The sequence below is a fragment of the Onthophagus taurus genome, chromosome 7, assembly GCF_036711975.1.
Source record: "Onthophagus taurus isolate NC chromosome 7, IU_Otau_3.0, whole genome shotgun sequence".
Lineage (NCBI taxonomy): Eukaryota > Metazoa > Arthropoda > Insecta > Coleoptera > Scarabaeidae > Onthophagus > Onthophagus taurus.
Window position 1 is genome coordinate 23,040,710 of NC_091972.1, and position 18,297 is coordinate 23,059,006.

General features: G+C 33.1%; 1 protein-coding gene across 1 annotated transcript in view; it reads left to right on the forward strand.

Annotated features, from left to right (window-relative positions):
* LOC111425103 (uncharacterized) overlaps positions 1-18,297 on the forward strand; it is a 53,557-nt gene that overhangs the window by 16,647 nt on the left and 18,613 nt on the right. Inside the window, exon 2 of the mRNA XM_023058880.2 lies at positions 4,051-4,161. Within this exon, the coding sequence (XP_022914648.2) occupies positions 4,051-4,161 (111 nt within the window). The remainder of the gene's footprint in view (positions 1-4,050; positions 4,162-18,297) is intronic.

The following is an 18,297-nucleotide window of genomic DNA, read 5'->3' on the forward strand; positions in this document are numbered from 1 at the left end:
TACGTTATTTCTGCTTATGTCTCATCAGATAGTGTAGCAACTACAATCGATAGTGCTACGTTAATTCATCGCGCAAGCACCATTTCATAAGCACCTCGAAGAAAATGATTTCTAAACAATCTTAGAAGTACACAAATATAACTGATTAGCAAGAATGGAACAGCGTATTTTTTCCTTTCTCATTGTATGCTGCTTTTTGTCAAGTCTTCTCTTAGATGCTGATGTGAAATGATCTTGAACGGTCTTCTAGAAAATCACCTACCAGTTGGTTAACCAATGGCTTCACCTATTTCAAATATAATAAGGGATTTTTTGATTTTAGGTTTTTTATGTTTTACATTTTTGTATAATATAAATAATCCTTGAAAAACAGTTGACAGACAGCGTATTGATCAGCTCATGTGTCGTAGTGCAATTTGCTCCAACTTGTAATAAAACCAGCAGCGTCCCTTTTATCTTTGCAGAACAGTAACATTGTCTTCTCTCTTTTACAAGTAACCGATTTATTATTATCCCTTTTTATTGATTTTTATTGCCCCCGTTAAATGACATTTCATTTTCATCAATTATTTTGCTAATTGAATGCTAATGGAGTATTCGCCTGGAAACCTATGGCAACCTTATGCGTCTATTTGTATGGTCAAAAATGTATCATAAAGATATACAGAATTTAATTCTGGTTTTTGAATTGATAGACTCCAGAAAATTACTAAGAAGTTGTATTCGAGTTCTACTGTCTGTCTTTCGAGGAGCTAGCTTTTAAGATCTGGTCAGTGTAACTTTATCAGTGAAATACAATATGTGTCGATTCCTCGATACTGGAAATTTGAAGACATGGTACTTTCTGTCCTATTGAAAAATTTATATACTGCAAGGGAACGTCACTTCCTCGAAATCAGATTCCATATCTTAAATTATATTCAGATAGGGTCACTATCTGAATTACTTCCAACATCGTTAACTAATAGTTAACTAATACTTATCTACTAAGTAGATAATATGCTATGCTATAACCAAAAGCTTCTTTCCTGGATATTATAGAGTGTAGTTTTGTTAACATCGTCAAGTATAATAAATTTTTATTGTGAATGTTATGGAACATTACTCGATTTTACTCTAATTGAAAGATTTGCAATTTACCAAAAACACATCCTATAAACATTTTATACATCGAAAAAATTTCTTTAGTAACGTAAGTGAGTAAATGAGCCGTCAATTTTAAAGGACAAAGCACTAAATGAGTTAAATTTATTTTACTTATTACATTACTAATCTTCGAAGAGAAATGTTGATGATTAACTTTATGCTTAATGCGGTTATTTGATGATTCAGTTAAATTATTTTGAGATCCAACCCAAAGTTTTATCCAATTTAATTCCATACTATTTTAGTTATTCTATTTAATCTCACTTCGAACACTATTATAAAAAAGGCACTTTTATGCCTCATATATACGTAGTATATCCCGCCCCTTAAAGGGTGCGTTAATAACACATGTGTAAACGAAGTTTGAACCAAGACCCGAATTCGCGGTTGCGCATTTTGAACGTTACATTATGTGGCGGCCATCTCGGAGGAAAGCTATGGCCACTGCTTATGACCTCGATTGCGAGGGGTCTGCGAGGTAGCGGTATCGGCCCTACGGGTACAGGTTGTAACATCATAAACGTCTCAAGAATATGTATTCATTGGGGTCCAGTGGCCTAACAACCGTCTACGCGGACCAGATAATTTATATTCTCTTTCTGAATCAAAACCGATTATATCTACATAATTTGCTAAGTTCGTTCTAACAATTTTATCCGCGGGATCCTTTTTAATTCTTCTGTAGGTATCTGAATGCAATAGAGTATTTATCTTGTTCTCGAACTCTTCTCCATTAATCACCACGATGGCATTACCTCTGTTTATAGGTCTGCAGGACGGCTATATCAGTTCTCTCTCTTATACCACGTAAAGAAAAAACCTTTCTGTTCGTTTCGCTTACTGCTACTAGTTTTGATGACTATGTCTAAATAAAATGTTAAACCGACTAAAACAAATATCCAACATACAGTGTTGGATAAATGTTCATTTAATACTATTTTATCCTTACACAAGAATTCATAAATCACTCGGAATATATAGAATATCTGTCGATATCTTGAAAACCATGGGAGAACAAGGAGTGGAAGGATACTTTGTGCACGATAAACTATGGAACATTATTTTTCGTTCTAAATTTAGCTGAAGAACGCCATTCATTAGGCTAAAATTGGTCAACTTATATTGAAACTCCAAAAGATCTCGACTTAACTCAGAACGGAGAATCTCTGACTTCTCCTGTTTAACCAGAAGTCAGAGATTCTCCGTTCCAAATTTTATCGAACGATAATTATTCAAATTATGACAACAATGTAAATGCTTAAGTATTTGTTGCGTCTGCCATTTAATTATGATGTCCCAAAATACTAAAGTTTTTGATTTCACCATGATAGTAACTTTTGATAATTTCGTGTTAACATTCCTGGGCATATTTTTCAGTCTATTGAAACGAATGATAATGAGAACTGGTACAACGTACCTGCAGTTTCTGTTTTATACTTCCTATGTTAATCCATTCGCAGATGTGGGTCATACAGTTAAAGTACGAGTTCTTAACCATCTCCACAGACAACTAAAATGTGTGAATAAAAACTTTGGGAAATTTTTCATTAGTCATATTTGATCCTCAAATCCTTCTTAGACCAGTACTATTCTCATTTTTACTTACAATAACTTCTAGAATTTGAATAGTAAAAAAACTATTAATTTTCCATTATCTGTAGCTTTTTGTAAATATCTTCGGCTAATTCCAGTACCACAGACAGAAAAGATTTTTTGCTAGGAAAATAAAATACTTCAAATCCTACAAACACCAGCAAAAAAATAGTTGATAAAAAAAATAGTATTCATCGAGAATGGGGTGTTTTTCTGCCTTTTCTTCCTCATATAACATGACCCATATAACAGGACTCAGCCCTATCTTGCTTCAACACGTCAGTTTTCGTACCACCTCTTTGGGGAGTGTCCAGAAGATCTGGTTTTTTCCTCTTTTTCCATTTATGACAATCAATGTTCTGGAATTCTCCCGTTTTCACGTTTTTCAACTTCTGGATTTTTGTTTTATTTTTCACAATTGCTTGAAGAGTTCCGCCTTTATCTACTATGTATGAATTTTAATAGTAAAACTTCACATAAAATTATGTTTAAAGGCAGAAAGGTGTTTTGAAGAAATTCAAAATATCTGTATATTGTAATCATTGTAATTTATCCAGGCTGGTCGCTTCGAATATGTTAGGTAAACAGTCTTTGTTCGCGAGTGACTCAGACTTATTGCGTAACTTATTTTAAGACTTATTGCATCTACTTGATAGTCGGAGAGTTGTAAGTTATAAAAGGTTTCTCAAAATCTCCAAATTAACATTATAATTGGGATCATCCTTTGGATTAATTTATTTTTGTATCCCCCCAAAAATTATTCCCTAAGAAACTTCTTAGGATGCGATCTAATAATCCAGCTTATAACTAAACTGTCTTCACGTTACTTATAAGATAGGCGAAAAGTAGGCAAAGGATTACGTGGTAAGATCGGCAATTTTTCGATGGCTACTCTCCGATAAATCGCAACTAAGAAACTGTATTTCTTGGTTATGAATCATAGGGTATTATATTTAAACGCGTATATGAGGTTACTGTTCAAATGTCAAAACTGTTAATGAGTACACTCGAAGAAAATTAAGAGAGTGATTCTATGATTTGGCATAAAAAAGGCTTCTATTAATTGGTATTCAAGAATATTTGAGAAGGTAAAATATGATTTTGAATTAACGCGTTAAGTAAAGAGAAAGTAAATTAATAACAAATTTATAATAATCTCTTTTAATTATAACTAGCTGATACATTTTCCCTTCTCACGTCACAAACGTGTGTTTTAGCTAATGTGTTATTTAGTACTGAATTAGGTATCAGATATAACTAGTATTTAATAAAGAATTTTATTATACCACTATAAATTTTTCTTTATTGCAGATAGAAGCAACCGACCAAGTTTCTAAATTAATCTGCAATAGTTGCAGCTCTCTGGTGATCGATCTATATAAATTTCGACGAGCTGCCGTGGCCAACGATAAATCCCTAAAGGTAAGTGCTAACAATTGAAGCTCTATGCTAGGTGAGCTTAGCTCGCTCGATTCAATTCCGGTAATTAAATTCTAGTTAGTCGTACAACATTCTCTGCAGCATACTAACAAGGTGTAATATGAATTATAAAAGGTTATTTTTAATATTCTTCGTGTTAAAAAAAATACTCCAACGCATAATTTATGTTTAGAAACGTCTCGTGCAAACGCGCTGAAGTGAAGCAGGATAGACAATCTGTATTCTAGGACGTCGGCGTCGTTCGTGATACGTTAAAGCGATGTTCCCGTCCGGTTCATACATAGATTGTTCGCTAACGGCAGTTCTCCTTTAAGAAATCTATCCACCGCCACACAACTCTCCGAGCACCCTACTCGCCTGCATGGGTCGGTATTCCGCAAGCGACGAGCTCGGGCTCAGCGCTAACCCTCTCTCCCAACCCCCCCACGCTATTCCCCCATCACCCTAGCAACGAACATTTGAAGCTCGCTGGTGCCAAGGCCTGATGCGATCCCAGGTTTTGGCCCAGGCAGGCAAGCTACTGGATCCAAGTCTGTCGTTCGTTACGAGGTCAAGGACTCTTTGGCAACAACGTTTGAACAGTTGGCAATACTGGGAAGGCACACCCTAGAATTGACTAACCATTCTGACGTTTTTTTTTGCAATTTTGTTAGTTCTGACTTAATTGAATCACAGACTATCAAAGCAAATATATATATACATACTATAAAATAAGTATAAAACAAATTCATTTATATTAATGAAATGACACTAATTACAGCGCCATCTAGCGGATTTATCTTAGTGTGGCTTTCATTAAGAAAGTCAATTCCTACGTATAAAAACGCTACCAAAGTACCTCGCATTCGCTTGCTTCAGTTGGCTCACTATTATTAGTGTATATAAACAAGGTTATTAACTACGGAGAGTGCGCGCGCACTTCTCCGCGCAACGCATAAATTGGTGCAGTGTAACACGGTCTGGGATGATACCAATCACATCCAAGACCATCTTATGTTAGTGACAAATTAAAATGTATCGAGGTGAATTTTAATATTTTGTATGCTCTTGAATAACTGTATTCATAATTTTTATTTATGAAAAATCTAAATGAAAGGAGATCACATAATTTTTAGTAACTATTAAATGGTTTCAATTTGTAGATCAAATTATAGATCGCCGAGAAAATTTTCAATACTACGATTTTAACTTTTAAGTTACTTTTTTTATGTCACTAAAAAACTTTCGTTTGAACTTACGCATTAAAATTTTGGATAACCAATGCCTAAGACATTCCAAAATTTAGCATCACTTTATGATATAAAAATAGCTTCAAATTGAATCAACTAATATCGAAATGAATTCGACTATAATTTGTATGGCTTTTATTAATTGAGTATAAAGGTGCTAGTGGTGGAACGGATATCCGGCAACTATCCGGTAACCGTCCTATCGAGGATAGTGGATAGTCACCAAATATCCGGCTTTAGCCGGATATTAAAAACCTATTACTTAGTACTCCACCATTCGCAGAAATTAGTATCTCTGCAAATAATAATCAAGTTCAACCCCAATAGGAATTTTTTCATTTAATACAACTTTATTTATATCAGGTTTGTCATTAGCAACCTCATTGTAACAATCCCAATAAGATATATAAAATCTCTTGTTGCAGTGTCATCTAGTTTTCTTCTCTTCGCTTGTAATTCATCATCACATTCATTACTAACAGAACTGTCGCTGTTATCACTTTCGATTATTAATTAAAGTATCCCTAATTATTAATTAAATCACTTTTAGTTCTTGAGAAATAAATTTTTGAAATAATCGACAATTTTGTCGAATTTTGCAATTTTCGCCGATTAAGTTTTAAAAGTTCGTATAAAATCCAGTTCTTGGAATATGAGTATGAAACTTTCCCAAAGTATTAATAAAAGTGTTCTCTTTCCAATGAACCAATCCGTTCTGAAAAATAACTTTTAGTTTTTTAGAGAACAATATTTGAGGTTTTGATAAAATATTCGATGCTACAATTTCAAAATTCGCTATAAAATTAATTTCTTGAAGGACCCTTCTGGAAATATCACCTATTATTAATTATAGTATCCTCTTTTTAATGCAAAAAGCCGTTTTGAAAAATCGCTTTTAGTTCTTGAGAAATAAATTTTTGAAATAATCGACAATTTTTTCGAATTTTGCAATTTTCGCCGAATAAGTTTTAAAAATTCGTATAAAATCCATTTCTTGGAATATTAGTATGAAAATTTCCAAAAATGTTAATAAAAGTGTCCTCTTCCCAATGAACCAATCTGTTTTGAAAAATAACTTTTAGTTTTTGAGAAAACAATATTTGAGGTTTTGATAAAATTTTCGATGTTGGAAATTTTCATCGATAACTTTCAAAATTCGCTACAAAATTAATTTCTCGAAGGATCCTTCTGGAAATATCACCAATTATTAATTACAGTATCCTCTTTTTAATGCAACAAGCCGTTTTGAAAAATCACTTTTAGTTCTGAGGGTATCACGTCAAAAATGCATCAGAAATTATAACCATAATGGCCGGATAGATATGCCGGATATCCGGCCGAAGGGGATGCTGAATATCCGGTATCCGGCTATTCGCAAAATCACTATCCGTTCCATCACTAAAACGTGCTAAATCCCAAGCTTGGTTAATTAGGTGGCCCACTTAATTATAAAACTTTTTTGGATAATACTTAATTAAATTTTTTTGTCTCAATTAGTTATGAGTAAGAGCTAGAACCTAATTTATATACAATTTTAAGATACAAGAACACTAACATTGACGTAGAAGTTAGTACAAAAAAGGCAAAATTCTGTTAGAGAATACTGGCAAAAATTTCTGCAGGATAAAAATATCAAGTTGTCAGAAATTGGTAGTGATAAAGAATGTTCGCAAAAGTATCAATGTTGTGGAAAACACCAAAAGTTACACAGAGGTTTGTGTAAAAACTCTAAAATACTGACATTGATAAAGAAAATGTTTACAGAAAGAGGAAAATAGTTGGCGCAAACAAAAATTGTTCATAGAAGTACCCCTATACTGGCACAGAGATTTTTGCAAAATGGTTGATCACTTATACTGATAAATAATAAGTGGATTATTTAAAAGAACAGAGAACCCTGAAATTTTTGTTAACAAAATTAGGAACGTTGTGATATAAGTATCTGTAATAAGGGTATAAGTCTCTAAATGTCAAAAACGGAAAGGTAAATTTGTTCAAAAATAGCATTGTTATTCATCATCATCCTGTGGCGCTACATCGCTTGGTGAGGTTTGACCTTTTGAACAATCTGCCTCCACTCCACTCTATTAAGTACTGTCACTCTCCAATTTTGAACGCGCAGCTTCTTTATGTCGTTAGCCACACCCAAGGTTTTCCTATAAGAAGTTGTGTAAGTTCCTATGCTAAAATGCTTTGATTTTAGTTTGTGGGCGAGGGGCAATAGCGGGAGTGTTTCGTGACGTAAGTGGCGGCGGATTGCGCTCGCAACCTCTACTTAGGCTATGTGGATGTTACGTGCGTTTTCTTTAGTGGGAGTTGAAGTGTCTTCACTAGTATTAACATAAAGATACTACTTTAGTTTCCGTCAATTATTTTATGATAAGTGAATTATTAAAAATTGAGTTCAATTATTTTCCGTTTTCCTAAAGTTGTTAATTATGTACCATAATAAATATATGTTGAAAGTAATTGAATTACTTTATTTTAAAAATTTGAATTATTTCCGGGTATTGTTTTGCGCCAATGACGTAATGTGCAGTATGGTGGCGTATAAACCTAAGCAACCTCGAATATAAAAACATTGAGTCACACCGTCTATCCATCTCATTCTAGGTCGTCCCGTATTGTGATTTAATTAACTGATGGTGATATTATCTTTACCAGGGGATCTGTTATTTTTCGACTTCATTATTGCTGGCTTCACTTCCTCAGCTGTTGGCGTTTCGAGTCTTGTCCAGTGATATTTTTCATCGTCATTGATCTGGATATTCACAGTTTCCTCCGGCAGTATAAGTCTGTTTCTGTCACCATCCACATTCAATTTGGGTTGATATTGTTTTGCTTCCCTTTTAATTCGTTGAAATATATTTATGGTGTTTTTGTTTATGTACTCCTCTTCTATTTCTAGGAATCTCTCCTTCATTGCAACTCTTTTCGTTTTTCCTTGTTGCTGTTTTCTTTTTGAGTTTTAGACTTCTCTATTCGCTTTCATATTTCATTGTAGCTATTTGGTTCGCAGTTCATTCTTTTCTTTCATTATTGTTGCACACTCCTCATCGAACCAGTCTTTGTTTTATTTAATAACACCCATGCCTACTATTATATCTGCGGTTTCTGTTACTCTTTTTGCTAATTTTGCCCAACTTTCGTCTTTATCGCTGCTATTATTTATGTTTATGGCTTCCATTTTGATAGAGATATCTTGTTTGTATTGTTCTTGTATTTCTTCTTGTATCTTTTAGTTTTTCGGTGTCTCATTTAATTCTTCTCTTACCTCCATTTGCTCCTATATTAGCTATTCTTTGCACCTCTTCTTGTTCGTACATCAATAATTGATGATCTTTTTCTTGCAGATATAAGGACATGATCGATTTGATTCATCCTGTTTGTGTCTGGTATTTGCCAGGTTCCTTTATTGCGTTGTTATTATCAGTGCTATATATTGTCCACCAATTTTCGTCAAGCAAAATCAACAAAATATCTCGGTCTCTACCTTGATGGTAGATTAAACTTAAAGCATGTTAGACAGAAAGCTGAGCAGATTAGACTCAACAGTAGATAAATATTCTGCTTAGTCGGTAGATGCTCTCAACTTGATTTAATATCAAAGAGACTAATTTATCAGTAAATAATTACAAATTTGTAAAGTTTCATTTCTCTCAAAGACACGTTTTAACAAGTTTCATCAAGTTAGCACATAATGATCAAAATGTTCGCCTACCAGGCACAACCTATAAGTTCTGCTGTAAAATGAACGTGCATAAATAATATTTATTTTAAGACTCAAATAATTCTGTAGTTTTTGTACTACTGTATTGTATTATTTTCTTTGATCTTCTGCCAAAAGCATTACGCACGTTTCCACGTTCTTCCCCCATCACATTTAATAACAATTCTACCTTCTATTTGCCGAGTTGATTTTATTTTTTACTTGCAATTATATAGATACATTTTGGAACCTTGCTTTAACTTTCTAACATTTTAGAAGTGTTTTGGCACGCCATTATTTTAGAAGGGCTAATGTATTTATATTGTAATTTAAGAACTTATACGTATTAATAATAAGGATGTGAAAAGGTTTCAAGTTAAATGTTCCTTCAAGCAAGTTTTCTCCATAGCTGATTGTGAGTTGCGACAATCTATTGACGTCACACGCTTTTACCCCACCCTGATGAGGAAACGATGTTAGTTAAAAGACCTTGGGCGCCAAGAACTCCAAAGGATCCCTATACTTCTTTGTTTGTCAGCGAGCGGAGATATGCGTCCATAATAAACTTACAGATGCGGACTACATTTTATTTTATTTGAGGTGGGGATTTAAAATTTAATGTTGTTTTTGTTGTATTTCCATGATTTTGGTTTTCATTGGTGATTTTTAACTATTTTTGACACTTAAAAAAATTAAGTAAATCTCTAATTAAGTTCGAATTTCCTCTTCATATTAAACATTAATTTATTATTCTTTAACTATTTGAAGTAACAATTGTTAAAAGACTTTAGAAACGAAATATAAGCTTAAAAATCATATCCTCAAGGGTTTGATGAAATTTTTTTTCATAAAGCGAACTAAACAAAATCCTGCCCATTACACGCTGTGTAACTTAGCAACAGGAAGACCGTTAGAAGGATGCTACCTGCACAACTAGAAAGACGTTACGGTTTCAAATTTCTTACTTCAATACTTTCCGGCATCAACAAAATGTGTATTCTAAAAAAATCATATCAGATATATTTTATTTTTGATATTTTTTCTTACAATTTCTTTCAATACCAGAGAAGTACTTTTTGTTTGAATAATGTTAAACAAATATCGTCCAGAAAAAGAATGTATGGATTATAAAAAAATGATGTCACTGATATTTAGACAACATACAGTTTGAAAGTAATGGAGATTATGGGAAAAATAGTTGGGAATAACTTTTTACAATTTCTGCTTCTAAGCTGAGAGAGGCGAATTAAGTGCTTGAAATGCTCGCTTATCGAAAAACGAGAAAGGAATGAAAATCCTTAAGGGCATTTTTAAGATTGTTTTAACATTTCTTCCCGTGCTTTCCAAGCTTCTATGGACAGAGACTCGTTGAATTCGATGGATTGCTAAATATGTTCAGCGATTTAGTAACATTTTCCAAGAACTTTTCGTAAATTCGGAGATACGTACCAACGTATTCGTTACTCTTTAACGCGTCATCATAAAATTCCTACCTCTTTCACTCTATGAGAATTCTTAAGTAAAAGAACAAGCTGTTGACGATGCAAAAGATGAGGTTTGTTTAGTCGTTAAAAAAAAGATGCGACTGGCACGGCACGATATGGTACAAAGTTAAGAAGCTGCAAGTGCCGATAAACTCTCTGTCTCTGGTTTTTCTGACACATTAAAGAAGTTAATAGAAGACTAATGAATATTGTAAATTAAAGCCTTTATTGATATCTACAATAAGGCTTAATACTTGCATGTCTAGCTATTAGCGAGAAGGTGGGAGACGGGAGAGATCGTTGGCCACGTTCATCAACGTCCAGCGCTTGCAAAAATTTGAGGCTGCTTACAAACGAAGTTGGTGAATGGCCCTTATGACGTCAGAGTCACTTTTAAAATATGCATACACGTGATGAGAACTTTATCTCATAAACACCACAATCTAGCTACGTAGTTGCTCTTCAAAATCAAGAAAAATGTTTAATGTAAATTTATTATGGTCATATAAATGGCATACAATATGGCGACGCTCTGTAATTCATTTGATATTAACTAACAGCTTTCTGCTTAGAATCTTTGCCTTAAGAGTAATACGTAGAAATCTATATTAATATTCAGGTCATATCTCTTTTCTTATTCAACGTACTTACCATACATTTAGACTCCTTTATGATTATAGTTAACTATTAACTACTTATCTACTGTATCAAAATTATACAAATTGGAGAGCTATTTCGGCCGCAAGCAACCTCGTCTTAGTTAATACGATAAATGTTTGATGTTATGTTACCAAGCTTATGCGGCCAATGAGGGCGGATATGATACATGTTATTCAACTTCAATATTGAATCGATATGATATCAAATGGAGTATTGCCTCGTTCGCAAACGAAGTCGGCTTAATAGAAATGAAGAATGCAATAAACGTTGTTTAATTTAATAAATAAATATGCAATTTATTAGTAAGGTGGTCAAATGTAAATATAAAAGCAAATATTTAATTGGGTATCTGTGTCACGGCGCTTGAGAGCGAAATTAAGCTTTTGCGTCATAGCTCAGTAACACAGATCCTATTCCTAGATAGATAGATATTGTTATCTCAGAACGCTGTTCAAGTCTCCGGAAGGTGTCAAAAAGATTACGTTGGTACTAATTTACCAAAATTACGGTTAGTTGTAACACGTCCTATCCGGCCATTTTTTTAAATCCGGCCGGATACCGGATAGTTACCAAATATCCGGCTTTGACCGGATATTAAAAATCTATTTCTAACTACTCCACCATTCACAGGAATTAGTATCTCTTTTAGGTGTTGGACACTGCAGATAATAATCAAGTTCAACCCCAATAGGACTTTTTTCCTTGAATACAACTTTATATCAGGTTTGTCATTAGCAACTTCATTGTAACAATCCCAATACGATATATAAAATCTCTTGTTGCAGTTTCGTCTAGTTTTCTTCTCTTCGCTTGTAATTCATCGTCATATTCATTACTAACAGAACTGTCGTTGTTATCACTTTCTATTATTAATTAAAGTATCCTCTTTTTAATGCAAAAAGCCGTTTTGAAAAATCACTTTTAGTTCTTGAGAAATAAATTTTTGAAATTTTTTCGAATTTTGCAATTTTTGCCTATTAAGTTTTAAAAATTCGTATAAAATCCGGTTTTTGGAATATGAGTATGAAAATTTCCCAAAGTGTTAATAAAAGTGTCCTTTTTCCAATGAACCAACACGTTTTGAAAAATAACTTTTAGTTTTTGAGAAAACAATATTTGAAGTTTTGATAAAATTTTCGATGTTGCAATTTTCATCGATAACTTTCAAAATTCGCTATAAAATTCATTTCTTGAAGTATCCTGGTGGATAAATCACCAATTATTAATTAAAGTATTCTCTTTTTAATGCAAAAAGCCGTTTTGGAAAATCACTTTTAGTTCTTGAGAAATAAATTTTTGAAATAATCGAAAATTTTTTCGAATTTTGCAATTTTCGCCGATTAAGTTTTAAAAATTCATATAAAATTCAGTTCTTGGAATATGAGTGTGAAAATTTCCCAGAGTGTTAATAAAAGTGTCCTCTTTCCAATGAACCAACACGTTTTGAAAAATAACTTTTAGGTTTTGAGAAAACAATATTTGAAGTTTTGGTAAAATTTTCGATGTTGCAATTTTCATCGATAACTTTCAAAATTCGCTATAAAATTCATTTCTTGAAGGATCCTTGTGGAAATATCGCCAATTCTTAATTAAAGTATTCTCTTTCTAGAGTTGCTTCGTTAGTTAAACCAACATCAAAACAGTTCATTTTGTATCTTGGATCCAAATAAGTTGACATATCTTATCAGCTTTCTTATTAATTTTATTTTTATTCAAATATCACAATAATGTGGTAATGTAGGGTATCACTTCAGAAATGCACCAGAAATTATAACCATAATGGCCGGATAGATATGCCGCATAACCGGACATCCGGTCGAAGGGGATGCCGAATATCCGGTAGCCGGCTTTTCGCAAAATCACTATGCGTTCCATCACTAGTTAAAACAATTATACATTTTATTGGATCCCTCCGAGAGAAGTTTCTATCTACTCTCTATTACAATCAAACATGCAGAGTTGCATTTAAAAAAATCATAACAACAATGTTTACGATTTTTTTCTTTCTTTCATGATGATATCTCAATTCCTTCTTGAAATACGATCTTTTAAAATTCTATATTTCAAATGTAACTATAACAACTAAACATGCAGAGTTGGGTTTAAAATCGTAACTACGACGTTTTTGAAACAATAAGAAATTGTCTATGTCGCATTAAATCTTCAACAAATTTGCTTTAAAATGTTCTTTATTTCATGCTGATATCTCAATTCATTCTTGAGATCAGATAAACATGCAGAGTTGGATTTAAAAAATCATAACAGTGTTGATTGACTCAAGGGTTTGACGAAATTTTTTTATGGCGACATAAAACGAACAATACTAAATCCTGCAAATTGCACGCTGTGCATACAGTTTGAAAATAATAGAGATTATGGAAAAAATAGTATGGCAATAATTGGTATAATTTTTGCCTCGAAGCTGTTGCAAGGCGAATTAAATGCTTGGAGTGTTCGCTCAGAGGAATGCCAATCTTTAAGGATGAAAAATGAGAGAATATCTTAATATCTTTAAAAATTTAATAATGTATTTTAATGTATCGTTTCTTTCGTTGGAAATCCTATAATTTGAACAGATATACTGATAATTTCATAATGATTTATTGAAATCTCGATTTAATGCGACTTTTTTTGAGAAAAGATACATAAATAACCGTTTATTTTCTTGAAAAGCTTATAATTCGTATTAAATTTGTTGAGAATTTCATAATAATTTATTGAAGTTCTAATTTAAGTCTCCTCAAAGACAGAGGTAAATATAACATCGCACGGTGGGATACTACTATGTGTAACTACGTTACTATGTGTAACGTCACTCAAGCAGGTAACCTGGGATTTGCTAACCGTTTAGAGTTTACTATCGGTGCCTAGGGACTTTAATTTAGAAACACACTATTTAACAAAATCAGGAGAAATCAAACCCAGTAATATTCCACCTTACTTAAATTCGGAGATACGAAACTAGCAACGTATTCGTTATTCTTTGACTGGTCATCATAATATTTCTAGCTGTTTCACTCTATAAGAATTCTTAACTAAAGCTGTTGACGATGCAAAAGATGAAATCTTTTTAAGTTGCTTAGTCGTTTAAAAAGAGAGTTGCGACTGGCACAATATTGTACAGAGTTAAGAAGCTGCAAGTGCCGATGGTTTTCCTGACACATTAAAGCAGATAATAGAAGAAGAATATGGGAAGAGGGAGAGATAGTTGGCCGCGTTCATCAACGGCCAGCGCTTGCAAAAATTTGAAGGTGCTTGCAAGCGAAGTGGTGAATGGTACTTATGACGTCAGAGTCACTTCTAAAATATGCATATATTTATCTCATAAACACCACAATCTAGCCACGTAGTTGCACTTGCCTTCAAATTCAAAAAAAAATGGTTTAATGTAAATTATTTTTAAAAAATCAGCCGTAAAAAAATAGAAGCTTACAAATGGCATAAAATATGACGACGCTCTATGATTCATTTGGTATTAACCAACAGCTTTCTGCTTAGAATCTTTGCCTTAAGATTAATAGGTACAAATCTATATTTACAGACAGGTATATATTTCTTTCCTTTCCTTTCTCTTTTCATATATTTCTTTCCTTATTTAACGTACTTACTCTACACTTAAACTCCTTTATGGTAATAGTTAACTATTAACTATTTATCTTTAACTCTTTATCTCCTGTATGGATATTATACTAATTGGAGATCTGCCTGGACCGCAAGCGACCTCGGCTTAATTAATACTATGAATGTGTGATGTTATGTTATTAAGGTCACTTGTGGCCGAGGCGCTGCAATATATGTTACTCAACTTCAAGAATGCAATATACGTTATGTAATTTAATAAATAAGTATGCAATTTATTAATAATGTGACCAAACATAAAGCAAATATTTAATTGGGTTAATACCTATGTCACGGCGTAGAGCGAAATTAAGTTTTTGTATCGTATAATCGGCAAACAAATTGCGCAACAATCACTGTTTTGCGAAAATTGTGTGGTGTTGGTTAATGCGTTGCGCAACTGGTAGCGGAAATGCAAAATTGTTTGAAATTATTTGCGCAACCAATACATTGTGTATGGGGTTTGTATGAAGTTTGTATAAAATTGTGTATAATGTATGGGTAATCTTGTTTGCACAATAACCTGTTGTGCAACGTCAGTTTGCGCAATTTGTTTGCCTCATTAACACAGAGCCTATTCCTAGATAGATAGATAATGTTATCGCAGAACGTTGTTCACGTCTCGGAAAGGTGTCGGCAAAAAAGATTACGTTGATATCGTTAAAACAGTCATAAATTTTATGGGAATCTTCCAAGAGAAGTTTTATCTGCTCTCTATTATAATCAAACATACGGAGTTGGATTTATAGAATCATAACAACGATGTTTTTATAACAAGTAATTATTTATGATACATTAAATCTTCATCAAATTTGCTTCAAAATGTTCTTTATTTCATGATGATATCTCAATTCGTACGATACGATCTTTTAAAATTTATATTTTAAAACTCTATCAATTAAACATGCAGAGTATGATTAAGGAAATCATAACAACGATCTTTATGGAATATAATAAATTATTTATGACACATTATATCTTCATAAAATTTTGCTATAAATGTTCTCTATTTTCATGTTATATCTCAATTCGGTCTTGAGATACGATCTTTTAAAATTTTAACAATCAAACATGCAGAGTTGGGTTTAAAAATCATGACAACCATGTTTATAGAAAATGAGAAATTATTTATGGCACATTAAATCTCCATCAAATTTTAACAAAATTTTAATGTTTCATATTTCACGATGATATCTCAAGTAGTTCTTGAGATACGATGTTTTAATTAATTATAGTTACAATGTTGTAGGCAAAATCTACAACCGAGATTGTTTAAACTAATCTTTAGCTTTTGCCATATCACACTTTAACTGGTCAAGTTCCCATTAAAACATAACAGTGGGATGCCATCAACAAAATAAATTTATGATTATCAGATCATATTGCGATTATACTCATCGCTAATGTTACAACATTATCCAATAAGATTGAACAGGTAATTTTCCATTAGTTTTAGAGACTCTTCTTACTCTGTAGTGTCTAGTTTCTCTAGTAAGAATCTATGATCGAAATATCAAAGACTTTAAGATACAGGTATCTCAAAACTTTCAACATGATATTCACGATCAACCTTCATTGTAATGTTATGAATGCGAACACCTATTTAGGAGCTAATATTCCACTTAAATCACTTGTGGTAAACAAATAGTTCTTAAAAGTATACCTTTTTGATGAGAAATTAAACCATTTTTGTGACAAAAACACTTTTAGCGTTTTCACAAAACATATCCTAGCTAGTTTATCTTGGTGTGTTTCGTCGATAAAGTAGAGAGATGGACCCTGAGGTGATCTATCTCTCTCCAGCACATCCACAACTTCATAACCTAAGGTTAACCCTCGAGGTTTCATCCTCTCCTATTGTCAACGATTACGACATCCGTTCCGGAAAATGGATATGGCGCCGGTCGCGCCGCTTTTATCTCTTATCGTGAGTTGTTTATGTGATTTATAAATACCCGTTTATTTCTCAAATGATAAGATTGTAATTAAATTCTGTGTGCATTCAGAGTGTCGAGCTATCATCTACGTTATCATATGGAATTTGTTTGCTTATCAAGACGCTGGTCAAGCGTATGAAATGTGTCAAGTTGATATCTGAGTAGTTAACAAGTTAAATAACATAATTTAACAATATTTGCAGGGATGAGTTTACATTTTTATTTAGCATTAATTAATAATTATAAATATTTGTGACGCACATTGCAATATTCTTATCATTAAAACATAGCAAATATTTATTGATAAATTACATAAATAACTCAAGTTAAGTGATAAGATGCTAGCACGTCTGGTGCCACGTACCATCTTGCGGAATGCGTCTAGACACCCGTCCCCGCCACCCACGTCTCAGCAATGTTCACGATATTAACAAAGCTTGGGTCGTTCACCTTTGCTTACGAATTTTTGCTTGTGTTAGTAAGAGATAAAGCGCTTTGGAATCTTTCTCTCTTTACTAGATACTTTCATGGATTGCCTCTAGCCTGGAGTCATATTAATTTACCATTTAGTCAATGATTAGCACTCAATTTTGATTTGTTACATATCATGATATTGTAAAGTCTGAGTAATATTATATTAAAAAAATATCTTGAGGAAAAACTGTCAATGAAGGTGACATTCTAATTTCGCACGGTTTGCTACATGTGTCGTTGTGGAACAGGTAAACTTGTAGAAAGAGACAGAAGATACGAGTAAGAGAAGCATGACTTAGCCATCTGTTCGTGTAATCTAGCCGCCAACAAGGATCGTGTATGAAGAATCGACCTATGCATTAAATTAAGGTAGAATTATTAATATTGAATAAAACCATAGTTATGGAAATACGGCTAAAGCATTTATTATTTTTTTAAATTTCCTCGAATTTTTCGCAAGAATGGAGTTTACAATGTAACAGTAATTTCCACTCCGTTGCTATGACGACCGCCACCGTTATAGAATAACGCACTTTTCCCTCGGGGAAACTGGTCTAATGTTGTTGCCTTATGTCGGTTGAGAAAAATAATTTACAGCAAATATACAGCATACAAAACCCGTGCGACGATAGCAACAAATTTTTACCCGTAATTTCTTAGCTGATATCTTCCTTATTATTAGAGATAGCGAAGAACTGCACCACTTGAAAGCTTGAATCTTTCTCTATCTAAAATTGGGTAAACTATCTTAATCCGGGTTTTCGTCGGTCAATAGCTATCGGTTTCATGCTTAAATCACCCTTAATATCCATCCCTACACGCAGAAACGCTTAAATACTCTTCCTCTAAACAACTTTCTTATTTGATAGGGGGAAAACTCTAGAACTATATCTATCTTATCGAAAATTTCCTGATCTTCGATCACGCGCTTGCACAAATACATTTTTGGCCAAAAACTGCTAAATTCATATGTTTTAGCCGTTTTTAAACCTTGTTCGGGTCGATAA